Source organism: Corvus moneduloides, chromosome 3, assembly GCF_009650955.1.
Source record: "Corvus moneduloides isolate bCorMon1 chromosome 3, bCorMon1.pri, whole genome shotgun sequence".
Classification (NCBI taxonomy): domain Eukaryota; kingdom Metazoa; phylum Chordata; class Aves; order Passeriformes; family Corvidae; genus Corvus; species Corvus moneduloides.
The window spans coordinates 39,815,281-39,842,992 of NC_045478.1; the positions used below are offsets into that span (position 1 = coordinate 39,815,281).

At 40.7% G+C, this 27,712-nt stretch overlaps 1 protein-coding gene and 1 long non-coding RNA gene across 10 annotated transcripts in view; one reads left to right on the plus strand and one right to left on the minus strand.

Annotated features, from left to right (window-relative positions):
• The first annotated feature begins 2,053 nt into the window (after nucleotides 1-2,053).
• Nucleotides 2,054-16,429, plus strand: LOC116442257. Its single transcript, XR_004239455.1, has 5 exons — nucleotides 2,054-2,153; nucleotides 2,433-2,608; nucleotides 9,285-9,399; nucleotides 12,598-12,689; nucleotides 16,211-16,429. It is a non-coding gene; the product is annotated as an uncharacterized LOC116442257 (long non-coding RNA).
• A 3,654-nt stretch (nucleotides 16,430-20,083) lies between these two features.
• The window catches only part of MAP3K7 (mitogen-activated protein kinase kinase kinase 7), a 46,682-nt gene continuing 39,053 nt past the window's right edge, over nucleotides 20,084-27,712 (minus strand). For 6 of the 9 annotated variants that reach the window (XM_032105085.1, XM_032105084.1, XM_032105082.1 and 3 more), the window contains 4 exons: nucleotides 26,690-26,776; nucleotides 25,820-25,881; nucleotides 25,168-25,283; nucleotides 20,084-23,173 (listed from right to left, as the gene is read on the minus strand). In XM_032105085.1, the coding sequence (XP_031960976.1) occupies nucleotides 22,993-23,173; nucleotides 25,168-25,283; nucleotides 25,820-25,881; nucleotides 26,690-26,776 (446 nt within the window). In that variant the 3' untranslated portion in view covers nucleotides 20,084-22,992. The remainder of the gene's footprint in view (nucleotides 23,174-25,167; nucleotides 25,284-25,819; nucleotides 25,882-26,689; nucleotides 26,777-27,712) is intronic. The other 3 variants (XM_032105087.1, XM_032105086.1, XM_032105088.1) reach the window with 1 other exon arrangement.

A 27,712-nucleotide genomic window follows, 5' to 3' on the forward strand; every position in this document is an offset into this window, starting at 1 on the left:
GGCTGGAGAGGGCATGTGGTTGATGCCTTCAGAGCACGAGGCTCCTGGGGTGCAAAAAAGTCCTCTTTCTGTGGAGAGAGGCACAGCTTGGGATAGGGCTGCCTCACTCATGGCACTGCAGAGTACTAGAGGGGACAACAATGTGGAATGGCTGGGGAGTGACGGGGTCTTGGCATGGTGCCTGTGTATCCCACCTCTCCTGCCTTCTGTGTGGATGTGCTGCTCTTCATAATGTAAAGGCTCCTTCACCCAGAGGATCCTGGGCCATTCCCAATTTTGCAATGGGCAGAGCTCTTTGGGCCATAAGGGTGAAAGCTGATTAATCTGTGGTCCTTTCCTGTCCTGTAGGAAACGGGGTCAGTGTGCACAGGAGCGTGCGGCTGACGATGCTGTGCAGCAAAGCACATTGCTGATATTGCAATGCACTTCTCTGCCTGAGGTGACACGGGAATGTCTCCCTGACGGAAGCCAGAAGAGTGCTTTTGAAAGATGCATGAAAGAATGCCAAAGGTAATTTCTACTTTAGCTGTTCCTGAGAAGGATGGCCCAGGAAGGGCAAAACACAGAGGTGTACTCACATTTACACACAAGTACATTTTGGTATGTTGTATGTGAGGATGGTGATCATGATGGAGAGAGGTAACAGAAAATTTGCCCAGGAAATGGCAATTCTAAAGCAAAGCTGTCCTGTACAAAGGAAATGCACTACAACTGAAGGCACTGTTTTCCAATTAGCAAACCTTGACCGTTCACTTTGGTTTTTTTAAAAAAAAATCTTATTTCTAAATATAAAGCCATGCTTATAGTGGCACCTAGCGGCTATTGTGCTTATGGAGTTCTCCCCAAGACGGCTGGGAGGGTAGGGCCGTTTGCAACACCAACCTTTGTGTCCAAGATCGACTTTACAGCGTTTTTCTTGTGCCGACACTTTTTATTAGGGTATTGTCTGATGGACCAATGCAAAGATCAACACTGAAGTCAGGGGAGTCCCAGACTTCAGGGTGAAGGTTGGGTTAGAGAATCTTTAAAAAGTAGGTGAAGCTCTGGACTCAGACCTTCACTTTATTTCAGAATTGCAGAGGACAACTTTGAAAAGGCAAAAATTTAGGGTGGTTCAAATTGATGAAAGCTGGAGGCAGCTCAGATACAAGTTCCTGTTTCATGTGAACTTTTAATGTGTAAGGAAAGGGAAATCCACATGGACAGATTTACTAAAGGATATGTGAGCTGGCTTCTGGCTGTGCTCCTCCTCATGCTCCCAGGGGACACTCCATCCAGTGGGACAGTGTCAGCGCATTTGGTGAGAGATGGGCTGTGCCTTCTCCTACTGGTGGACACACTAAGCAGGACACTGACAGCCAGGCTGCTGATAAAATCACTCAGTAAATGCTCTCAATAGACTAAACTTGTAGAAGAAATCTTCCCACAAGACAGCAAAAAGAAAGAGGGAGGTCAGTGTGACCCCATGCCTGTGGCCTAGCTGCCTGTCTCCTGCTCCTGTCCTCCATCTGCAGCCACCTGACATGGAGGGGACACACTCCTGCCTCTCCTCTTGGCTGTCTGCTGGCCTTGTTTCCAGGGCAGCCTTCCCCTGACCCTTCTCAGGGCTTCACCAGCGACCCCAACTTCCCTGCTCCTGTCACCCCAGCTCTCCTCAGACCTCCAGACTGCCAGCTCCTAACTGCTCACAGTGCTCCTGGCGTTTCTTTATTCCCCTCTCAACCTACTCCCCAGCTGTGTTTTTCTCTTTCCAGTTGTGTGGACATCAGAAATATTAGGGTGCTGCTGAGTTTTCCCAGTTTTCCCAGTGCATGTTCCTCTTCTGTTTCATCTGTCTTTGCACTAGCTGGTCTCTCCACCTTCACTGAGACCTAGACCAGGAATTTCAGCTCCTGCTTTGGCCCAAGCTTCTCTCTTCCCCTATGGCACTTCCTGCTGTCCCTTTCTGCAGAGCTCAGCAGGTTTTGCTAAGAAAACCAGTGAGCTCTGCTGTGACCTACCATCTCTCCTGTTTGACGCACTCTTCCCTTTACACAAGCACAGCTTTGACTAACACAGGTGCTGTGGGGATTACAACCTCTCCTGCTGTCAAGGTCAGACACAACAGCTCTGCTACAAAGCTTCAGTGGCCGAGGAACAGGGCCTGAGCAGGGGTATGTCATAGTCTGTATGGTTAATTAGCAGGGTCTTGACACACCAGAACTCTCTCCTCAGTGCTGAGGTGTACTCCAGGAGTACTTCTAGCAGACTGCAACAGCTGGACAGGGTTACCTGGGTGCTGTGAGAGGGTGGGTGTTGGACTCTGAAAGTAGTCTCAGGCACTTTTTATTTACTAAGGTAGATGTAATCAGCCTGATCAAAGCTGTTATGATGAATCAGCCAGAAGATGAAACAATTCCTCACTGAATAGCTCTCTGCTCCTTTCCTCTAAGCAAACAAGGGCTGTACTGGCAAGGCTGTGCACCTTCCATGAGACCAGCCCTTCCCTGACATGCCTATCGAAAAGGTGTCACACGTTTGGGGAAGTACTGAGAGAAACTCACGCCAGAAAGACCCACCAAGGAGCTTCAGACTCTTCATTCTTTCTTCGGAGATTCACAGGTCCCAGGTAACTGTGAGGTGAGAGGAGGATCACCTCATACCTACTCTGCTTCTGACATGGCTCTTCTGGCCAGTCTCAGGGTGTGGATGTGCCCTGGATGGCTGCTCCTCTTTGCTTGCTCTGTATGCACCTACAAAAGCAAATCCAAGGACAAGAGCACTAAGGGGGATGTTTTCTTCAGTGTGAGGACAGATAGTATTATACACAGAACTGCTGTGTTAAAACAATTCAGGCAACAGCACTGGGGAAGACTTAGAGAGCTCATGTGCTGCAAAAGCCCAAGGGAGTTTTTTCTTATGTGCATACCTTATATTGTAAAGTATGAAATATTGTACCTAATGAGTCCCATTTACCTGAGATGTTAATACATCCACATCCTGTGCCACTTTATCTTTTGACATTTTAAAGCTTCCTTTATTTTAATGGAAGCCATAATTTTCTTGAGTATATTATCATGAATTCATTTAAACACCTAAAAGCTCAGCTATACTTTAATTGTGACATAGATATTGGCAATATGAAATCTGCTTTTGCAATGCAAATGCATGTCTATTAGCAGAATATTGTAAATTTGATTTGGAGTCTGGAGCAGCAGCTGTTTATTCAGCTCACAGGTTTCTTGCGGTTTGTGGTTTCTTGTGGTTTAAACATTTGCAGGGTGTAGACACTAACGAGAGCACTGAATTGTTTATGGTGATCTTTGAAGCAGAATTGCAGATTTGTTATGAATTTTTGCCAGGCCAGCAGAAACATATTAACCTCTCCTTATGCAAAGTCCCACATGCAGAGTAACCTCTCTAATCCAGCACTTCGGGACCATGACATCATGCAGGTCAGCAAGAGTTTACACTGCTACCGTATGGCAGCTGGTCATGTCCTTTCTTCAGATCTCTTATCTGGAGGATGGGCTTTTCCCCAGAACACACCATTCTGGCATTAAGCAAAAAACCCCAACAAACAAACAATTCCTCAAAATTTTAAAGTGCTCACAGCAGAAGCTCATGTATGGGCACTGGATAAGGCAGCAGGTTAGTGGTCATCTCAGCAACTTGTGAACTAGCTTTGTAAAGCCAGCTCTGCACTGGGAGTGCATGAAGGGATCTTCCTCACAGGAAGCATGTAATTATTGAAACAATATAGTGGAGGAATGGGAAAATTATTCTCGCAAGCCTTTTCTGCCTAGTTCTTCACGTTATGCCTTCTTCCTTTAAGTACATGGCAAAAGGGAGCCCTCTAGAGTAAGTGTTGTATGGGAAGATCTCGGTTTTCAAGACGCTTTGCAGTCGGTTTCATTGTGTACTTCAGCAGCTATGAAGGTTCGTGGAACGTGGTGATTTATGCTGCAACCTCCAGCTCAAGGGAAGCACAAGCTGCTCACACAGGCTCAGGACGTTTTGCCAGCGGAAAGATCTCATCAGCTATGCCCTGTTTCTCTAAGCACCCTTCAAAGACAGGCTGAAAGGGTTGGGAGATCTTTGTAATAGCTCAGACTGGCCGTTCTCATGCTCCCTAAAATGAAAGGGTAAATTAATGCTAGGGAGCAGACACCCCTCTTACCATGCTAACTTTCACTTTTTGCACTTCTATGAGTCTTTCACAGCTGCTGAAGTCCCATGTAAATGCAATGCTTCTCCTTTTCTCATTGTTATCCACCATCATGCATAGCTCCCAGGGTCACTTACCCACGTGCTTCCAGTACTGCCAGCCATCATGTCCTATTTATTTCCTTTTTCTGTAATGACCATGTCTTTTCCTCCCCCTGCTCTCAGATTCCTCCAATAAACCAGCAAACCCAAGCTGGTCATCCTGTGTTGGCTGGAGTGGGGGTGAGGAGCAGAAGGGTGGGAAGAGAAGAATCAGTGCAGGGAGATAAAAAAGGATGAAGGGACAGCTAGAAGGAGCAGGATTGAAAAATGAAAGTAGAACTTTGTCCCTAGCAAGTCAAGTGGCTTCTGGCTTATGTATTGTCTCTTCCTTGCTGTTGACTGAATGCCAGACTCAGACCTGCTCTGTTCCTGTGACAGCAGCCCCAAGGAAAGGAGGGTGCAACAAGACCCTCACTGGTGAGTAGGATGAAGATCCTTCAAAGGGGACTGGCAGACCTTGGCCAGCTACAGCCCTCCTGAGCTGCCTCACCATCGCACCCACCCCAGAGGCAGCGCATCTGATGGGCCCCGCAGCTTCCTGACGTCTCCTCAGTACAGAATTACTGTTGTGCCAAGGCTGACAATACTCCCTCCATTCCCCCTGCCATTTTGGCTAAAGCACAGAGCAGTAGCTCAGGTAAATTACAGGCCTGCACCAAAAATTACTGGGTGTAACTCCCTGGCCTGAGTTGAAAGAATGATAGACCTGGGGATTGCAGAGCTTCCTTGTGAGCCTGGGAAACCATGAATCGCCTTGTGGAGCCTGTGGCTTTACACAGTATTGCAAAGTTGTCTTTTTTCCAGTCCCTTCTGTTTACCACCCCAGTGGCAGTGCTTTCACCATCTCAGGCAGCTGCATAGCTAAAGGGTTACACATCTGTATATTCTCTGGTCTTTCTTTCTAACCCAGAAAGACCATAAAGAGTAAGAAATTGTTGCTCAGAAATTGCTGTCAGGAAGGCAGTGTAATGCATTTTGATTTTAACGGGATTTCCCATTTCTTCTTTTTCAACTGTCACATCAAAGTAACAGAAACAAGCAATTTTTCCTTGGGTGCCAGCTTGTGGTGGCTTTTCCATCATGTGTGGCAGCTTGGCCTTAGGCTTTCACCAGGACTGAGTTTTCTGCACAGTGCCTGACTTCAGGCAATGAAATATGTGAGAGAGTGAAGTTGTTTGGGTGAGAAAGACACCACAACTTTTGTTATTGCCATCCTTTTTAATATTGGACTAGAACAACAGTAACAACAGCAAAATTAATTTCCATTTCTTTCCTAATCAGATGCCATAGCAGAATCAGAGATAGCTATGTGAAAGCTTCCTCTCAGACTTCACTGCTGACCTGGAGTGGGCCTTAGATTTCAATGTTCTAATTCCTCTAAAATTTTTATCCAGTTTTGAACTGGCTTAACTTGGGAGACACCCCTAGGCCAATGTGCCCCTCTGCTCTCTGCTGCGGTGTGTGGTGGGTGCTGTGGGCTAAGCCCATTGTGCTTCTCCCTCTGCAGGGATGCATCTTCTATCATTCCTCACTCTCCCATCTGACTGAATTTCTGAGCTGCATCCCGGTAAACACACAAACACAAAGGGACTTCAGGCATGGGAGCATGGCTCACAGGAGCTGGAAGTGCTCCACTGGAACAGCTTCTAATGAGATCCATCTGTAAGAGAAGGCAAAGGGAGCACTAATTGGCAGGGCAAAACATTTTCAGGAGTTGTCATTTGGCACAGTGCCCTTACCTTCCCCTGATGGGAACAGCCTGTCTTCATCAGAGAGGCATGAAGGCTTCGTCTTTAGTCACCAATGGCATCAGTCTCCAAAAATACCTTCCTGCTTCTGGAACAGACCTGGTTATTAGGTCAAGCATATTCAATACCCAGTAACTAATGCAGGATTTTGGCTGTGACAGATGCTGATTGCAAAAGGCTTCACCTGATGAAGAATTGCTTAATTAGTTAATGAGTTGCTCTGAAGGAATAGAGAATGGCAAAAGACCAGATTTTGAGGTATTGGCTGCTACTTCAAGAGTGAGAAAAATCAGAGTATAAAATGGTGCACACAGACAAGTTACACAGTGTTTCCAACCAGTGTCCTTGTCTCTGGACCAGAATGGGAGGATCAGGTATGACTGTCTTTTCTTTCAAAAAGGTCTTTCCATCACAGAAAGCTCAGTGTTCCCAACACTTATGGTCCTTTTTACCCAAATACTTTTTCTCTGGAAGAAAATACATTAAAAGGGATTTGGCAAAAACACCTCCAAGAACAACCAAACACACCAGCAAGCAGAAACTTTGGGACCTCCTTCAGGACAACATTTCTACTGCATCTTAAATTTGTGAGGCTTGTTTCCCATGGCAATGGGGTGGCACTCTAATGCCTAGCTAGCTTGGTAGGGATGATGACACTTGCAAACTAGCATAAACCACTGTATTAAAAAAATTGGTTTGTCAGATGCTCATACAGATGTTGTAGCTCCAGAGCATTTAAAGAGGCAAAGTGCAACTCAACAGCTCCAAATTGGCTTTTAGAGGAGGAAACACTGTGCTTAAGGTTCGCCAAGAAAAGCAGCATAAGCAACTCTTCCGAAAAAGCAACGCTGCTACGCCTCGTGATGTTTTAGCCTCCTGTGGTGCCAGATGCAGCTAGTGTTTTACTATTTCTTTCTTCAAATAGCAGTGCTCAGGGGGGATAAACTTTACTTAACCTAATTAATTTTAATCACAGCTTTCAAATCTCGTACTGTGCAAAGAATTACAAATTGGAATACATTAATAGAAGCCGTGGTTTATGCTGCAAGCTAATCGGGAAGGGTGCATTTACATTTTCTGCATGAGTTTGCAATTACCATTAAAATAAAATTCAGTTATGTCCTTTTAAATTACCAAAATGTGAAGAACAGATTGAGCTGGTCCCATTTGTTGTAGAAAATTACTTGAAAATGGACTAGATTTCGAAAAATTAAATGATTCTTAGTGAGTAAGAGGTTCTAGAAAACATTTTCCAGTAGTCTAGAGTTAAAGTGCTTCCAGGCAATATGGTTTAAACAATCTTTCTTTAAAAAAAATAGATTGACTAATGTTTCCTATGTGCTTCAGTATAGGTTCATGGAAGGAACAAAGAGAATTCTTCCACGAAGCCTTGGCTATATCTTCCTTTTGGAGTAAACCAGAGAAACATCTCAGCTGACCACATGCAAAATCTAACTCCAAAATAGCACAGCACTGAGCACCAGTTTAGGAAATTTTCTTCCCAGTGGGGAAGTTCCTTTTCATGTTATGAAAAAGGGGTGGGTTGTGAATAAAAATATCCCCAAATACTAAATTAAGTAAGCAGCTCTGGGTTATCATTACAGACATAAAACTCCTCTATATGTCTTTGAAATTGTAATTCTGGTAGGACCAGGCAAAAAAATTTTACATACATCCAATGATTTAAGAGCCTTTGTCCCATTTAAAAAGAATAAATGTATGCACTTGGACGATTGATCCCTCTGGCCACTGATGGCGATTGGGGCCCATTCCCAGTGCCTGGCTGTGGGATCACTGGACCACTTTCAGCAATTCCCACTCTTGTATCTGGAAAGTTAGGTGACAAATTTCTGTGGTCTGTGTCACCCCAAGTCCAGGGGCACCAATGACCACAGAAGAAGTAATAATAATGTGGCCCTGGCTTGCTGATACATTTGCCAAAAGACCTGATTTTTTTTTATGGGACTGTTATTCCAGATAAAAATGGTTTGGCCAACGGCACTCATCTTCAAAAGCAATTTGATCTTTTAGGAATGCAAGTCCCAACGGCTTCAGTGAAATGTAGGTTTCAGGGTGCCAAACACTCTGTTGAGCATGGAGGCCAGATCCCCATGTCATCTGGTTCTTTGAGAAAGTTTTGTCTCATTAGAAGTGGTCTCATTTGCTAGAAAAGTTTAATTGCTCTGACAGGAACATTGTGCTGAAGAATGTAGAGTGGTGCAGTCTGACAGTGTGCAAAATTGGTTTTAATATAAAGCTTTACATCATAGTTCAATGATGTTCAAGAGAATACAGCAGTGTTTGCATTTATTTTCTGGCATAAACTTGCTGCAATTTTTTTTTTTTTTAATTCAAAATCATGTAAAGCAAGCAGTGCAGACTCTAGAGGGAAAACCACGGTGTCATCGTGGTTTGTACAGACACAGAAACAGTTTAGTCTTTTGTATAGAAAAAAGGTCAAAATGCAGGCCTTTGAGGAAAACACAGGCAGATGTATCTATTATAGATGATAACCTTTAGCTAAGTTGTAAGCTCCAAGCTTATTAAATAATTGATATTACATCAGAACTTCAGGAAAGCCTTGTTTAACATGCTGAGTTTAAATAGAAAGGTTTGTCATAATACTTTTTTCTAAAACATAATATAAAGAAAACACTGACACAGAGACCAACAGGATGAAACATTTTCATGTTATTAAACAGATCACTGTATCTAAAATAGATCTAAACCTCACTAAAATCTCTGGAAGAGGAAAATTAACCATGTTTTCATGGTGAAATATCACTTCAAACTTGTATTTGCAAGAGGAAGCTTGCTGAGGGTTTCTACATTTTAAAAATGCAGCCTAAATGCTCTGTAGAGTGCTCATAACCACAGAATGATATAAGTAGCTTTAAAGGAAATGATGAGCTGATTCTTAACTGATGTAAATCACCAGAGCTCTGCTAGAGTAAATGGAAATTTATTCAATGGACAATTTTAATTTTAAATAAGATACAGATTGCAGATCCACCAAAATAGTTTCCATATACTTTCTTTAAATTGCAATGAGAAAAGGAAAATTCACTTTTCCGCCCTTCCAGTTTCCGTAGGTGACTGTAAGACTTTGTGCTCATCTGGCAGAAGGAAATGCAAAAACACACCTCATTTTTCTCTCTATCATGCTCCAGTAAATCTCTGGTAAGTTTAAAGAGGTTGCAGTGCTGCAAAAAGATAGTCAGAGGGAGCATGTAGTTAAATGCAGAGATGGTTCACCTCCAAGTGATTCATCTGCATCTTTTATGCCAGGTAACAGGATGAGAATGGTGCAAAAGCCCCATGTCTGCCTTCTAAAGAGCCCTGCCCACTGCTGAAACAGAAGCTGGACTTCAGCAAGTGCTTTTTGAACTTTCCAGGGTTAAAGGTAAGCAGCCACTACGGATATGGAGGCTTACACCAGGGCTTACGATGGAGGAGGAGAGCCCTGCACTTGTTCTTTTGCTCTTTGCCAGCTGCTGCAAATACTGCAAGCATCCTCTGATCATTTCAAAGGCTACTCTAGTGATTCATCTTTGTGACTTTGGTACTGTACTGTGGTTTGGGTTTTTTAAATGTGGAAAATTCTAAACCGAAAGAAACACACAAGGTATTTATTAAAATAAATACAGGTTAATTTCAGATACCTCTGAGATTACTGCTTCTTAATGGCTATAATCCAACTTTTTTTTGAGTTCAAGCCTGTCCAGTTGCAATCAAGGTCAGACTAGATTTTAAGTAGGCTCTTTGTAGTAGCGGCAAAGTCCGGCCTCTCCCCAAGAGCACATTTTTCCTTGCTCTTACACTATTAGCAATGTCTGATTTCAGACACAAAAAACCCCAAAACCATTTTGCACCCATTAAAGAGGTTTTGTGCATTGAACAGGCTCCACGTGACGCTCCTTCCCAACAATTCCAGACCATAAGGAGGAAACCACTGCAATTCCCATTTCCAAGCAGTAAAGCAGCTTTCAGCACCACCAGCTGACTACTTAGTGTATTTTAATTAGCTTGAGAATGTTCCCAGGCCACTGCGTTGAAATGAAATGTGCACACAACTGAAGACTTGCTCATTGGCAATCAAATTTTTAAGTTACCAAGCCTGCCGGGTTCTCTTTGCAGAGCAGTGACATTCCTCCAGGGGCAAGGGGGGGGAAAAAAAGGCCATATTTTTGCATAATCACAGCTTTCAGTAGTACAAAATTCACTGCTCTGTGGGAAATGGCAAGACAAAAAGTCTTAGTAAGTATGAAGGCCTCAGTGCTCTGGCATGTTAATGCAAGGGAAAAAACTGCCTTGCACAAAAGAGATTATGAGGGCTATTTGGCATAATTTCTCCATCCACAGGTCATTACTCAGGGTCTCATCACAGTTACAGAGCAGAATGCCATGGTTTGAAGGGCTCTGTGAGCAGTATAGCTCAGAAAAAGGGCTTTCTCCTGCTGCTCACCCCTCCTTCAGGAGAAGTCTCTCATCTCCAGGAAATCCAGGTTATAGCATGATGTAATTTAGCTCCTGCTGGCAGTCTCAGTATTGTTTAATTAATTTTTTCAAATTTATTGCAATTTCTTGCAGATCCAGCGTAAATGCTGCGTCTTGGCTACTGCAAAGCTGACACCGAGAAATTTTGCAGAAAAACTACTTGCACTTATGATCAGTTACGTAGTGAAAAAGTACTGCTTGTGTCTACTAGTGGGCTCAATTAAAAAGGAATAGCACATTTTTCTTTTTCACTTTGCCTGAACTGAGAGGCTAATGTGTGTCCATCATATATTTATTTCTATCTATTGGCAAATAAGGTCAATGATTGGGTAGTTTAAAACTCATGTGTGCCCATATCCAGTCTTACAGAGATTACAGGTAGAGGATGATGTAAGGCCTCTGTCCTCAGCTAAGCTTCAGCGAAGAATATGAGGAAATAGAACATGAAGAATACGGGAAAAGGAAAGCAGAGCTGGGCATGAAGAAGACATTGATCAAAAAAATGTCTGATCCTTTCAATCACGGATTAGGGTATAGGTGGCACAAGTGGCGGGCACGCTCCACTGGATAGGCATCAGCCTTGGCTGGCTCCCTGGCCAGGAGTCCCAAGGATGGATAACAGAACCCCAAGATGAGCACTCACAGAAATCTGCAGGACACAGAGATGTCTTCCAGGAGAGGTCAGCTCTCCCAGCAAGAGATGATAAATCAGATCTTCACTGAACAGCAATGATACACTGAGAGTAAACACAGAACAGTGCCATTCCGTAGTGTGCTGGGTTCCAGCTCTACCTTCCTGAATTCCCTGTGTGCTTTGGATGATTGCAAGAAACTCTGGCATTAATATTTCATTTTTACGTTTTTCCAAGTAAAGGGAGTTTGGCCTGGTTTCTCAAGCCAAGTAGGCCACAGTTCTGTCAAAATGATTGGCCTCCAGGAAGCCCAGTGTAACTGAGCTAAGTCAAGAGACTCCCACAATTTACTGTTCTGTAGAGCCCTAAAGGTTTTCTGCAGATGTAAGTGAGACATTTGCTTATTGAATTTTGGTTTGCTCACTCATGGGCATCACAAGAAAGAATTGCATTTTTATTTACAGCTTTGCAATCACTGCTAGATTTGTAAAAGAAAGATGATGTTATATTTCATGTGTTCTAAATAGCAGAGAAGAAAGAATTTGAGCTTGGTGAGAAATTTTTTCTTCTTATGAGCACTGCATGTGGAGATAGAGCTTTAGGCACATTCTTTCCTAACTGCACAGCATTTAAATATGATTAAGTACAGTCACTTGTACCAACCAACGATCATGAACTGTATAACATAAATAGATCTCTGTTAACCTCTTCTATCAACAAAAAATGATACCTTAACTTTAAAATTGTTTTGCAGGATTTTTAACAAGTAACAATGTGTTTGGTTTAGAATATTTTACTCTGTCCTTGAACTATAAAGTTCATTGAGGCATTACCAGAAAGCTGTCTCTTAGGTTTTTTATTTCATTAACAGTTATGATCCTGAACAAGATTAGGCACAGTCAGCTAGTTTGTAGCAAGCCCAAAATTCATGGTCTTTTATTAAAGCCTTTTATATGTAGGAGACACCTTATCTCATACTGAGGTGTAAATTCATCGCCCTGCTATGCATATCCAAAAGATGTACCCGTTCATTCACTGCTATCCCACTTTCACAACAACAGCTGACCTGGTATGTAATTGGTTTATTTCCATTTGCATCAGCTTAATCAACTCAAATAGGTGAGTAATTAAAAAAATACCCAATTCTTGCTAACTAAAAGAATTTTTCCTGGATCTAGCTTGGCTAGATCCAGGAACCTCTCCTGAACTGTGCTGCTTATCTGATAATTATTCAGTGACAGAATCACTGGAGCCCACCACGTACATTATTGGAATGACAACAGGAAACATGAAACTTATTCCCAAATACTTATTCCCTTCTGGAAGGTCAGCTGTGCTCCCTTGGGCCTTTATTTTCCTGTAATCATGGTTTTTTGGAAAGTGATTTGAAGTCTTCAGGTGAGAAATGCTCTGCAAATGTTACATATCTGTAATAAAAGTAGGCCTAATGACCACTTCTTTTCCCCTTAAAGACTTCGCATGGAGCCAGCATCACCCATGGAGATGGCTCTGCAGGACTTCGCTGGTGTTTTTACCCTATGAATAATTGCAAGATGGGATCTAGGTACCTGTTTATTGTTATAAGCCTGTGCTGAGACTTGTACATCTAAATGACAAAAATTCAATCACCAATATAAATTTCCTTATTACTTATGCTCTGTGCATTGCCAAACAAGCTTTTGCCTCCTGGTTGCTGCAATGACATTTTTTACAAGGCGCTGCTGCCTGTGAGACCAGATGACAGTGCTAATGACCCATGTCCTTGTTCTCTGCTTCCCTTGCTTACGCCTCTTGTTTCTCCACACTCAATTAAGGAAAAGGAATTGAGGTTAATATTCCCATCCTTGAAATTAAATCTACCCTTGCCCCACAGTGCAATTAATGAAAACAACTTGGACACAGAGCCTTTCATCTCTAGTTCACTGGTTTATTTAGTAGGAGTTGACAATGACTCACGCCAAAAATTTGTCTGCTGAGTGGCAATCACAGAATGAATTAGAGATGTTAGCCTGGATTGTAGGCATAAACCTTGCAAAATCACTGCCACGAGTTAACAACCCTGCTGCTCTCTGAGGCGAAGAGTTGTGGTGGCTCCGAGACTCCTCTGTGTGTCACAGGTCCTCCTGCAGCCTGTCTGCAGACACACAAAGGTTACACATGGCCTGTGCTGCCCTTGATAATACTAATTCTAGGGGTAATTAAATAAAAGTGGCTATTATACATTAAACATTAGCCTTGGTCCAAATAACAGGGCAAGTTATGCTATGCACTCATAGTATGAGAAGTGCTGGTCAATTATATACTTGGCTATTAAAAGATTTTAGAGTTCAGCAGCAGAAACAAAACAGATGGGTCAAAAGGAGTGTAGGTATCATCGCTGATTTTCCACACTGGAAGATGCTGATGACTGGGGAGTCCTTGTGGTATTCACAAATGCTAAAGGCATCTGAGAGTAACCTCTCCTGTATCCACCTGTGTAGCCTCACTTGTAAGGCAGAGAGACCTGTGTTCTTCACCATCCATTTCAGAACCCTGAATTAGGCTCACAGCTTGATTTACTGTGGAGGAATACGTGTCTCCCTTGCCTGTGAAGCAAGTGGGAGGAAGTGTCTTTGTGAATATTTCTACCAGCACTCCAGCTACCTTCTCCAAGGCTGAGCTCTGGGAAAATGGTTGGTACGGGAAGAATAGCCACCAACTGAGTAGAGACAGCACCATCCCTCTACAATCTGATCCTTGTTATGAAGGAGGCTGTGTGTCTTTAAGCTCACAGCAGCAGGAACATCTTTCATTCACTGCTGCCCTGATACACTGAAGTAGGCTTTCCAAACCCGAGAATCCCCCTCAGCTCTTGTAAATAAAGAGAAACTGTAGTTTTCTTTCCCACATCTCTTCAGACCAAAGCTAAAAAGATCCCCAGAGTCACAGCTTACAGTCGTGTTGAAAATTTTTGACCTCTGCTGTGCGTGAAAGAAAGGGGAGCTGGCATTAGTGTGTTATCATCACTCACAGAACAACGATCAGATCTCAGCTGATACCATGGGGAATATCAGTCCAAGTAAATACCAGCCACTAAATCATAAATGTTCAGGAGGGCTCAAAGTGCTTAGTGTTCATCATCTAATTCTTAAGGGATTTGAATTTATGCCAAGTTAATAAGGGAACACCATCGCCTGCAATTCATTGCTGTACTGTACAGCAATATTTTATGCAACTGACTACAATAACACTGATGTTGCATTCAATTTTTGACTAGCTCAAGGAGGCGGCCACTTTTCTTCTCTTGACATGCTCAGGCTGGACCACAGAGCAGACGATGGAGTCAATAGCATTGAGATTTGAGAAATCTGTTGTGATGATCTTGCAAAAACTTCAAAATGTAGTGTGCTGCTGTGGTGGCTTGAATACAGATGAATAAATGCCTCGCCTGAATGCTTCTGTATTTAAGGCGTATTTTAGAGCTACTGCACAGTTGTCCATTACACAGCAGGAGGGACACTGAACCAGAACATAAGAAGTCAGCACTTTTAAACTTCTTTTAAGCACACTTAAAACCATTTGGCTCATCCATCCTGCAAGCAAATAGGGCTCTTGGGACACAGCAGCACTGGCTAACAAAGGGCTGCTACAGATAATATGGTATTGCACTGCTAGTATGGACAGTTCTTTTGTTTTACCAAGTGTTTCAAAAGTAATATTTCTTAAATATTAATTAATATATTTAATTTATTAGTTTAATTAGTATTTACTAGTATTAATTAATTAACAGGTTCAATTTATTCTATTATGTTTTCTTTGGTGGGGAGGGAATAAGAAATTGTGAGAAATGCTGTCTTGTGGTGCAAGAAGCCAACAGAAATGAAGAAACATTAAGCAGCAAGTTACTGATCACTATATAACATTCAGAAGAAACTTTGTCATTGGAGCTGCTGCTGTGATATTGATGAGACTTTCCTGTGAAATGGGGAAGAACATACCCTCTTCTTACTCTTGCATGTGCTGTTCTGCCATCAATTTGGTGTTCTCCCTGATAAAGATCTTCTGAAAATGGCTCACTTGTTATGAAATCTGCCCCCAAATAAATCAAGTAAGGGCTAAACCTCCCCAGAACCATCTTCTCTAAAATCATATTTATTACTTTCTTTAGCAACTATCTAAACTCTGTACATAGAATCACAGAATCATAGAATCACTTAAATTGGAAAAGATGTCAAAGATCAAGACCAATCATTAACCCAGCACTGCCAAATCCAACATTAAGCCATGTCCCTAACCACCACATGCTTTTAAATACCTCCAGGGATGGGGACTCAGCCACTTCTCTGAGCAGCCTGTTCTAATGCTTGACAACCCTTTTGGTGAAGAAATTTCCAATCTAAGCCTCTCCTGGCAAAACTTGAGGGAGTTTCCTCTTATTACTTGGGAGAAGAGGCTGAACCCTACCTGGCTACACCCTCCTTTTCAGCAAGTTGTAGAGAACGATAAGGTTCCCCATGAGCCTCCTTTTCTCCAGGCTAAACAACCCCAGTTCTGTCAGCTGCTCCTCATAAGACTTGTGCTCCACACCCCCCACTGAACCTCACTGACAGAGACTAAACTTGCAGGAGCTGGATAGAGTACAGAAAACTGTGTGCAACTGGTTATATTTGCATATTTTCTCGCTCTGAGACTGGGCACCGGAAGGAAAAAAATCACCAAAATCTGAGTTTTCAGACAATTAAAACCAAGTTAGATTCTTAATGTTCATCACTTTTTGCACCTTTTGTGATTTACCACAATAGGATTTTATTAAAAAGAAATCAAGTTCTTTACCTGAGATCCTGCTCCAGGAATATTTGGATAAAAAGTTCTGCTTTATGGAGGGGAAATTCAGCTGTGAAGGCCAGGTGAAGACTGAGGTTTGCCCAGGAGGTGCAGGTTACATAGTCCTAAACCCACTGAATTAAAGCAGCTGAGATGGAAAACTCAGTTTGACCTCTAGCACTTTTTGAGGGGATCATGGCAGAATACGCAAAATTATCAAAAGCCAGATACATTAAACTCCCCAGCTGCATTGTTAAGGCTTTTTCCTCTTTTTCCTTTCAGGTCTGAGAACTCAGAGCACTTAGGGAAGAAACCATGAAAGTCTTCACCACTTGTTTCACCACATGGCTCCTTTGGCAGCACACTCAGAGAAGGGCTTGTGCCAAGGCTACAGGCATACTTCCCGGATCCTGAGATGTGGGATACAGCGCACTCAATGACTCTCACCCCAATTTTTTTTTTTCTTCCCCCCAAAAAATAAACCAAATCCCTCCTCAGCCATCTCTTTGGAACGAGGGTTTTGGATAAGCGTAAAATCATCACTGTAAATCTCACACTTCACAGCAGTTTTGGTGTCTGCCAGAACTCAGGGACACTTGGAGCAGTGGCTAAAGGCTGCTGATGAAAAGCAGCAGCCCTGCTTCTCACCACCAGCCCTGTAACCTCAGCCATGGCACTGCGCTCTGGTGCAAAGCCCAGCTGCACTGACCAAAACGGCTCCTGGCACTGACTCCTCTTCTGAGGTCGCATCCGAGCACTTTCCTTTCAGAAGCAGTTTCTTCCCAGCAGCCCCGCAGCCCCAGGCAGCCCTCAGAGGATGAGCTGAATTGGCTGCATCTCCTACCTCATGAACAATTCCCAGCAGTGCCCAACCACTTTGCTGATGATGAAGGTCATGTAAGAAACTCGAATAAGAATCTGATTCGTACATACCAGGTTTAACTTTTTGGAGACATCTGTACAGGGACACCTCCAGTGACAGGCATAGGCAGGCTCCCCTGGGACCTTGGGGAACAAAAATGCTCACAGGAATACTTCCACAGTGGTGGCTTGGCAAATACGGATATCCCCAAATGATAGGATGATTCATTCCCTCCTTTAGCCTAATCTTTGTAACTTTGCCTGTTTTTGGAAGGGCGTCTGAGTAGTCTAAAGCACCTACTGTGTAGATACAGCAGCAAAGCTGTATGAAGGGCTCACCTCCTTTTCTTAAGCACCTTTTTGGCCACCCCTCTTTTCACACCGCAGGAGCTACCAGGTCAGTCATGTGGCTTTGCACATCACTCAAAGGTGGCCACAGTTGTGAAGTCCACACTGCTACTCTGAGAAAGCAGAGGAATAGAGCCAGACAGAGCTCTTAGGCATATCCACCTCATCATAGAATGGTTTGGGTTGGAAAAGGCTTTAAAGATCATCAAGATGCAACCCCCTTGCCACAGGCAGGGACACCTTTCACTAGACCAGGTTGTTCAGAGCTCCATCCAGCCTGGCCTTGAACACTGCCAGGAATGGGGCACCCACAACTTCTCTGGGCAATCTTCTCCAGTGCCTCACCACCCTCTGAACAGAGAAAATATAAAGATTATATAATCTTCAAGATGCCATAGCTAGGAAATTTTTTCTAATTTTCTGCTATAAACTAAGACTTTGTTCCATTGCACATGCTAATAAGCCCATAGGTTATTTGAATGCAAGTCACCACTTGGTCCTTTGCCTAATTACCACAGGAGAGCAGTCTATATATAGTTGCTCTATTGCTTTTCCTGTTCAGTATCAGTGTGAGGGAAAAGCATGACCAGGAAAAGAGACGACCACTGCATTTCCACCAGGCTGCACATCCGTGCTAGTGGATTCACAGAACAGGTAAGGTTGGAAGGTACAACAGTGGGTCACCTGGTCCAACCTCCAAAGGTCTCCTAGACCATGCTACTCATGATTGTGTCCAAACATCTTTTGAGTGTCTCCAGTGGAGAAGACTCCACAATTTCTCTGGGCAATCTGTTCTAGTGCATGTCCACCTACACAGTTAAGGAAGCTCTTCCTCATGTTCAGGTGGAACTTCCTGTGCATCAGTTTCTGCCCATTGCCTCCTGCCCTATTGCTTGGCACCACCAAGAAGAGCCTGGAAACATCCTCTGACACCCTCCCTCACATACTGATAGACAGTGATGAGATCCATTCTTAGCCACCTCTTTGCCAAGATAAACAGGCCCAGCTCCCTCAGCCTTTCCTCGTAAGAGAGATGCTCCATCATCATCTTCATTGCCCTCCACTGGACCTGCTCCAGGAGCTCCAGGTCTCTTTTGTACTAGGATCCCAGAACTGGACACAGCACTCCAGATGTGGCCTCTTCAGGACTGAGTACAGAGGAAGAATCACTTCCCTAAACCTGCAATACTTTTTCTAATGCACCCCAGGACACCACGTGCCTTCTTGGCCACAAGGGCATCGCTGGTGCTGTCGTCCACCAGGTTGTTTCCAACCTTAATGATTCTGTGATTCTATGATGTGCTCCTCTCCATCCATCTGTAAAAAGAAATGGTTCTCAAGTGCGTGGATGTCTTTATTCAAGTCAGAAGGGGAGTACTGACAAACTATGTGGATTTATGCAGACACAAGCCTCCTGTATCCTTTAGGGTATCTCAGATTTTTAGCTACTTAGTTTAAAGCACACAGCTATGAATAAAAGTCTTTTCTTCATTAATGCTTGTTTAGGCTAAAGCCCTAAGATTAGCAGTGCTCGAAGTATTTTAAGACAGTATTTTATTAATAATTAAAAATTAAAACTACTTAGTCTAAATTTGGTTTTACTCTCATTAAGTGCTGCTCCATGACCAGATGTAGGTTCAAAGTTCAAACATTTGTAGCAAATCTCTCCAAGTTCAGCGGGAGATGTCAATTGTCCCTGCAAGAAGCAGGAAACTGCTACAGAAAATAACTGATGCACTCTCACACCTGTATTTATCTGCCTCTAGAGAACCTGATCTTCACAGGCATAGAGTATCATCCGTCTAGTGACATTACTGAAGTAAATAAAAACTAAAGAAAGCTCTGATTTGGGAAAAGAAAGAGACATCTATCAATTCTGATTTGATATATGCAGCTCTCTACAGAATCACAGAATTGATGAGGTTGGAAAAGACCTCTGAGATCATTAAGTCCAACCTATGACTGAACACCACCATGTCAATCAGACCATGGCACTAAACGCCATGTTCAACCTTTACTTAGGCATCTTCAGGGACAGTGACTCCACCACCTCCCTGGGCAGCCCATTCCAATGTCTAATCACCCTTTCTGTGAAAAAATTTCTCCTAATGTCCAAAGCAAACTTCCCCTGGTGTATCTTCAGACTGTGTCCCCTTGTCCTGGCACTGGTTGCCTGTGAGCAGAGGCCGACCCCCACCTGGCTCCACCCTCGTTTCAGGTAGGTAAGAACATGTGAGTACGTAACACTGTGTTTATATTTGCATATACATCTATCTACATGGGTTTACTTTCCTAAAATCCTCCTCATCAACCACTTCACCAGGGATAGCTGTATTCTGAAGGATTAGGTGTGCCACACCTTTTTTCCTTCCCCTTGTTCTTTTTAAACTTTCCCTGCAAGTTGCAGCATGGGACCTGAAAGGGTCAAGTTGTTCAGAACACTTCAGAACAGATCTGAAGCACAATTTTGTGCTCTTCACAGGCAAAGAGACACTTATAGGGGTCATCCCTGTCTCTGCTATGGCAATGAAACCTCTCAAATTGTAACATCCACTATGAACAAAACAGAGAAGTTCCAGGGAATGGAAGTTTTATGAATTTAACAACAGGAGACAAGCACTTATCTCTTTGCAGAACATCCACAGGGAAGATGTGGCATTCTTAAAATATCTTTATACTCAGTTATGAGTAAGACTATTCATCCTACACCCTAGTTCTGCATACAGGAAGGGACGAGCTCATACCAGAAGAATTTTTTTCAGCAGTGGGAACAACTGCACAATGATTATCTTTCACCCAGTGTGGGATTCCATGAGAGATCATGGATGCTCTGGCAAGCGTTGGGGCATTACTACATGTTTGTGGAAGTCTCTCAGCTTTTATTAATTAGATTCCTGACAAAGCAGTAAAACGCTGTAACAGAAAGCCACACTGCTCATTCCTGAATCATATGAAATCATTCACCATTTTATGTACAAGTTTTGAATTACAATCTTCAACTCCTCATCAGAAAAAATAACAAACCAAAAAGGCTAAAAAAGCATTTTTGAAGAACTGCATAGTATACAGAAGCATATTTCAATTGCACAATATCTTACAGAACACAGACTGTAACAAAAAGCAGAGCCTGTTACCTTTTCTGAGAAGGCAGTGCCCAGCCAAAACTAGATGTTTCATCTCCATTAATAGAGGAACAGTTTTAACTGGACAGAAGAGTATGTGAAAAAAGTTCCTGAACAGTCCAAATAGTTTAACAGAAAAATGAAAGTACATTTGTAAACAACTTTAAAACAAGAGCCTTGTGAAAACAATAAAGGTCACTGAAAGTTAAGCTGTTAAACTCTTCTGAGCCCAAACTGCTGTGTTTTACCCTTACAGGTTTTTTTATGATAAACAAATTTTGTCATGCGGAGGAAAACCTAGTGAGAAATCTGGGTAAGTATTTTTTAAATTTTTGGTGGAATTAAGAAAGGGACAATTCGAAGGTAAAAGGTCAGACTCCAAATTCCCTTTGAAAATTACTAGGGTGATAAAACCAAACTATTGATTGAAGCCAACAGTGCACGGTAGCACAGCACTTATTTTATAATCCGAGACCCTTTTTAATGTAAGCCATGAAAAATCATAAGCAACTGCTAGAAATTACTTTTGTATCATTAATTTATCACTGCATTCACTTTCACTATTCAAACCTTGCCACAAAGTGACTTTTCACATACAACACCGATTTACCTTAAGCGTATCTCTTTTACTACATAGCAAAATGTAAAAACTGTTCTGGGAAATGATTTTGTGTATGTAACTATCAATACCTCTGAAGCTGAGCATCAGTATTTATGCTGCTCTACTTAATGCTTCAGCATATGTTAAGTAAGCTGCTGATCACTGAGTGTCTCCATTTTGGTAGGTAGACAGATGTATGTGAACAGCAATGCTTTGGATAACTTGTGCTATTCCTAATACTAGAGTTATTTTCTCCCCCAATTCATTTTGCTATAAATATGTGTGCCCTTAAGTTGATCCCAATATCAGTTTCAGCTAACTAATCAAATTATCTTGCAAGGTTTTGGGAATGAGAACCCTTCCTTTATTGAAATAAAATGAGGGAAAGGTTTCTAACTCTCAAAGGTTTGCCAACAATAGATTTATTTTCAAGACAGGATGTTCAGTAAGTTGTTCATCATCTTTGCTGTTCACAGATAAGCACAACAGTATTAATGGTTTTCATCAAGTAGGCAGGAAGGGAAAGAGAAAATAGTGTAAGGCTTTTCCCCTTAAGATTTTTCTAAGTTCTGCTTATGGGTTCTCACGAATAACCATTCATTTGAAATAAGTGTATTTCAAATTTCAGATTACTTCTCTTTTATTTATAGGGGTCAGCAGCTAAACTTCAATTTCATATTTTTCTTTTGCAAAAAAGTGTTATTAAAACCCTGCCTGTAACTGAGTACATCAAGAACTTACATAAATATGTAAGGAGTAATATATCATTATATTTAGAAATGCCTCATTTTTGTACCAGTTAGAAGTTAATTCATAATCCAAATAATCAATCTGCAATGTAAACAAGTAATTATTTTCTCCTATGTAATAATGGTAAATAATGACACTGAGCATTACATATTCCACTTGAGTTCATTAAATGCAATTCTTCAGTCACAAAGGCAGCAGGCATTCTGTGATGAACTTCCTTTGAGCTATGTTCAAATGAGTGGAATAACTGAGATTCCTGATGGAGATCTAAGCCACTTCCCTCATTTTCTTAATGGTTTTCACTATTTGCATACTCAACTCCATTTTGTAATTTGCTATTTAAAATAAATTCATTTCCCCAAACTCTTCTCTCCCTACCCTATCTAAAACAAACTTATTTACATTTAAGGTAAATGCTTTTCACCAAGTAAGTTGTAAGAAAAAAAAAACTCCTAAAACAAAATCAGTAAGGGAGCAAAAACATAAAGGGAGCAAGTATTTCAAGTTCTGTATTAATTTTCTTTCTGAATTTCCTTCCAAAGATGCTACAGGGACAACAGTTTTAAAGGTTTAAAACACGCTATTACATATTTTTGATTATTTCTCTTTCATACAAGGGACCAACTCTATCCAGTGATCACCTTCCTAACTTTTGCCCAGTATTTAAATGAAACTGCATGTCATTCACACCAAGAAAGTAAACAAAATACAGCCTTTTACTTCAAATATTTTATGAATGCAAGATTACAAGAAATATAATAGTCAAAATGCAGGGCTATCAAGCACTGAACCAAGAATGCTGGCATCAGTTTGCCTACCATTTTGCATGTGGAAAAAATACACTATGTCTACAGGTACAAGGCATCACTAATGCATCATGAATTACTCTGGTCAGCCAACATCACCTCTGCAGCTTGGTGCATGTTTCAGTTTATTATGAAAATAATCATCATAATAATAGTTTGAGATGAGACACTGGAACAAAACCATTCTTGAACAGGAAAGTTTTTTTTTTTTGCTCTTACCGAGGTAACACCAAAAACTAAAAATAAGGTCTCACAATTTAGCAGCCTCCTCAACACTTGTTAGGCTAGCCTTCACACAAGGAGCATGCAAACAGCCACTCTTCTTGCTTTAAATTGAGGGCTATTGGTTAATTCAAGTCACTGTTTTTTCACCCTATTCAATCGACCTGTTGAACTGGATGTCCACCTAGGAAAAAGAAAATTAAATGATGTTAAGTGTAGCAGACAAGTACAGATCACACCAAGAAGCTAACACTCATGAGCTGTCATAATAAGGGATAATAATAACAATAAAAAAAAAAAAAAAAAAAATCAGTCTTTTCTGTGCATATTTTTCATTTGAAAGGTCCCAGGAAATCATGATGTGCCTGGCCGTTTCTGTTGCTGATTTCTGATGACCTCTAATTGTTTTTTGCATTGCTGATAGTATGTTGAGAGACTTTTGTTTTCATCTAACAGCTTTTTATGTTCTTGTACCAGACGGGATGTGTTTTGCTGGTCTTTTTCATCCTGGTCCAGTTCTGCTATCAGTTCTTGTCTGAAATTAGAAAAAAAAAGTCATTGTCATTTATATTCTATTTCTATTTGTGTGTAGATGACTTCATATGTTTCAAATCAGTATTTCATTATCAATCTAAACTCACAGCTGGTGATATTTTGTTTAAAAGAAGTTGACAAAAGAAATGTTATTCTTTAATGTAGTTTGGGGAAAAATTCCCTTCCAAATCAAATCCACATTTTAAAATAGCTGAATGACAGAGCCTCAGTCTCTAAAACTGTCCTTTAGATAATGTCTTTCAGATGTAGTTTTACAGGTCACAGTAAAATATCTAAGGAGCCACACAATATTTCATAAATATATTCAACTGCAATTTTAGGTATCTATATGTACATTTTAAATTTCTAAAAGCAACTTAAAATACAAAATTGCAGTAATTTTTGTAACTTTTTAGTGAAGTGCTATTTTCTATCTGGACTTGAACTTATCAAAGCAGTGGAAAAGTAGAATCAAGGAAATTACTTCTGTAAATGGCATTTCACATTATTTATGCCGTAAATAATACGTTCAATATGTTTTTCTAGCAAAGATTTTAGAGGCCCAAACACAGTGATAATCTTACTATAATTTATTCTGTAAAACTGATGTAGCAGTTTGTTTTACTATTTTGTTATGAGGTGACAAGAAGGCAAGCTGCCAGCAATATTTTTGCAACAAAATAGCAAAGGAGAAAGCTCATGTTAATTAATCATTGCCATACGGTTTTTAATTACAGTTAAATAAAACTTAATAATTGTATGAGGGTTGAACTAGTAACTACCTTAACCAGCATTAAATTCATCCATCACATCATTTTTTGTTTTAATGCCTACAGACAATTACATTCTGACTAAGAAAAAACAGTTTGGAAGAAATGTGAATACAAACTTCCTAGAAAAAAAAAAGTAGGAATCTCAAAGCAGAGAATTAAGAGTTTTGAAACAAATATATTTAAAATAATTTATTGGCCCTTAGGGACAACATAAATAAAATTAAAGTATTATCTTTAGCTTCATTATCTCCTCATCAAATCTAAAAATTCTAGTTACATGTGAAAAAACCAAATTGTTCTCAGAATACTAAGCCCAAAGTGAGTATGTGATAGGAGTTCAATCTTAAAGTAATGTTTTCCCCCCTTCTGTAGGCTATTTCTACTGTACAAAAGGTTTACACACACATTTTTCTCATTAGCTAATCCACAAATACCAAGGCAAGCTCCCTATTAGCAGCTGCTCGCCTGCAGTGGCTCAGACACTGGTCCCCAGCATCAGGAAAGAGAGCACAACAAACTTGTTATGAACTCAAATTCTGAATCAACAATAACTTTTGATCAAATACAACAATTTGTGCAGCTGCTTTACTTATACGTGTAAACAATGCATGAAGAAAGAGTCTTATTTCCAATGCACAAGGAGAAGGTACATAACAGCTTTTAGGTCTTAAACCCATGGTAGAAAAATATGAGTGTTGATAATATTGCTGTAAATGCAGTGCTTGACAAAAGTCAGATATATGATTAAAACTAACTGCAAAATGACTAACATTGACACATTACTCAAAAGTCTATAATCCGTTAACTAAATGATTATCTACGAACTACAATTGAAAATATTTTAAGGGACAGTGTTGCAAATAAAATTCAAAGGTTCTTTAACAGTCCAGGTCTTTCATTTGAGATGAAACAAACATTACCAGTTTGTTACATACAGAGATTTGCCACGATGTTATGTAGGACTTGTCCAGAAGAGTCTTAATATTAATTAGAACTTTCCATTACCTGCTCTAAATATTTCATCTGTACTGAGCAGCTCAGTATTTCTGAGTTTAAGGTTAAAAAAATAATTATGCCCTATGAAACGTTACTTCATAAAGCCAGAATTAACAGTCACAGTGATTATTATTTACTTTTTATTATGTATTTTTACTATTATACACAGACTTTGTGTAAAGGAAACACATAGAAGAACATAAAAGGTTAAACACATTTCACTTACTTCCTCTGCAACAGCAATGCAATTTCTGTCTGAACTTTCATATATTCTTGTGCCATTTTGCAGTGCTGTTCAAACACAGCCATAGATTCTTTGGAGTTTGGGCATGGTGCTAGAGGCTGAAAATAAATCAGACATGTTAAAGACTAATGAACTGATATCTAAGTAAATAGTGTGTTAGAATGTCTCTGCAGTGTATTTATAACAGTCTTAAAAACAGCAAGCTTTTAAAAATAAGTGCCAAACCATGCCCTGGAAAATATTACTGCACCAATGTCAAGGTTTACTTAAATCTGAAGTTTTTAATCTGACACTTGTCACAAAAATCAAAGCAGTGTTTAATCCCACACATAAAAAATAAAGTGTATACAACAATTTGATTCAGTAACACTGAAGCAAATAATGTCTTATTTTGACAGTCAAACTCAGCTTACATTTGGTTTTAGGGATCATGTTTCCCAGGGCTTGTTTTTAATAGCTTGATCAAACCTGAGTCAACTAATCTCAGATTACATAATATATTTTTTTAGCCTTGGTCAAAAATTAGACAGAACATAAACCCAGGTAGATATGTGGCACTATATTTTGCAGCCCCAAAGTCACACGTTAGAATAAAATGCAAACTTGAGAATCTAATGAAGTGCATATTTATTACCTGTAACTGATGATCTAATGTGAGATATGCCATTGGGATGGAGTTATCTGACCCATTGGTCTCTGTAACAATACCAAGAAAATGTTAATGTATTTTCAAGAGTTAATTCTATTCTTACAGGATAAAAACAAGAATTCTAAGTAATTTCACAATACACAATCTGAATGTGGATAGGCAGATGGAAATAGCAGCGTTCCAATCCCAAGGCAGATGAATCATTTTGTTTTTCTGATAGTTAAGAACATCAAAAGTATGGTCTATCACATCAAGAAGAAATAAAAATTATGGTTATCAACCTACATTTCTAGAAGCCATGTAACAGCACACAGATTTTAAAAATACTATTTTTGTACAGTTTGCAATCATTTCTGTTTATAAAAAAATTGCCATTTCATTCTTGTTTATGAAGGATCAGCCAGCCAGCCCATGCATCTAATGACTTTAAAATTAGAAGCTGTGCAAATCAGCTCTGCCAAAGTAAAATAAGCACAACCTCCTGCTCAGTTTTGAAACCTGCTCCCAGTGAGGTCTCTAAGTATCTTCCTCACAACATGCTCTAGGGCATCTCCTCTGCTCTGTATAGATACTTTGTAAGTAGCAAGGAACCCAATAACCAATCCGTCTCCTGGGCATGGCTGCTCTCTTCTTACACTGCCGTTACTCTGGATTTCTCTAGAGCTTTCATTCCAGATTTAGTATGTTCCTGAAATCTTTTGGTAGCCCACAATCTGGGGATCACGAGGTTACTGTTAAGCTTTAAGAGACACAGGAGTAAAGACACACGGAGAAACTACTGATTTTACAGCCGCATAATTGCTACTAGAGGATTATATGGAGAAGGGTAGGTGGGAAAAAAAAGGGGCTGCTTACCCATACCCCAAAAGCACCTGCCACAGAGTAGTCGTGGTAGAGAAACTAAGGTGTTGCCCTCAAAGACTATGCTATTTCCAAGAGCAGCTTCAAAAGGAAACAGAAATAAGAGGGTGGGAATGGAGAAAAAGTAGTTAAGTGTATGCTTGTAAGGAAACTGGAAGGTGGTAAAAACAAAAAAAAAAAAAAAAAAAAGAAAACAACCCTAAAACCAGAGACTTAATCACCATGGTATCTTAAATGCAATCAACATGAGAAGTCCTTCCCTACATTAGACTATTGTCATATATGAATACTGCTACAATGAAGGAATCATTGCAATACTTCAGAAATACATCAATACATGTAAATACTTCAGATGACATTCCTGAGTGTTTCACCACCATGTCACAGAACTGCAAATTTTCCTTGATTGACCAGATTTGGCTGCATCCTTGTTTTAACACTTTGCTTCACTAAATTATAAACGTAGCATCTTTTACAGAAAACCAAAATTATTTCTCTCTTCAGAAATTTGAACAATTCTTTGTGCATGGCCTACATAAACCTAGCAAGAAAAAGTATACATGTGGCACATTCTGTATTTACCTGAGTATAAGGAGAGTGATTTCTGTGGGCCAGAAAACAGACCTGACTTTTAGCTCCAGTGCTGTGCTGCATTTAAGACCAAAAACTTGGCACAAACTTTTGTTGCACTGGCTTATGATATGCAATTTTCAGGTCCCAATGAACTATTGACTGGGTAAGAGCTTACTTCCGATGTGAGGCAGCAATTCCCATTAGTGCTCACTGCCTAAAGCAGCTCGGGATCCATGCTGCACAAGAGGGCACAGGGTGGGCTGTTGCAATGGGCAAAGGCTTGGGGAAGTTATGAGTGACAAGCACTGACTGTGGTCAGGCAAAGCAACAAAGTACAGAAAGAAGAAAATAGAGAAGTGAAACACAGGAGTGTGTTGTCCTCCCACAAACACGGGGAAAAAAAAGTTCATCTTACATAATTACCTTACATTTGGTAAAATACAA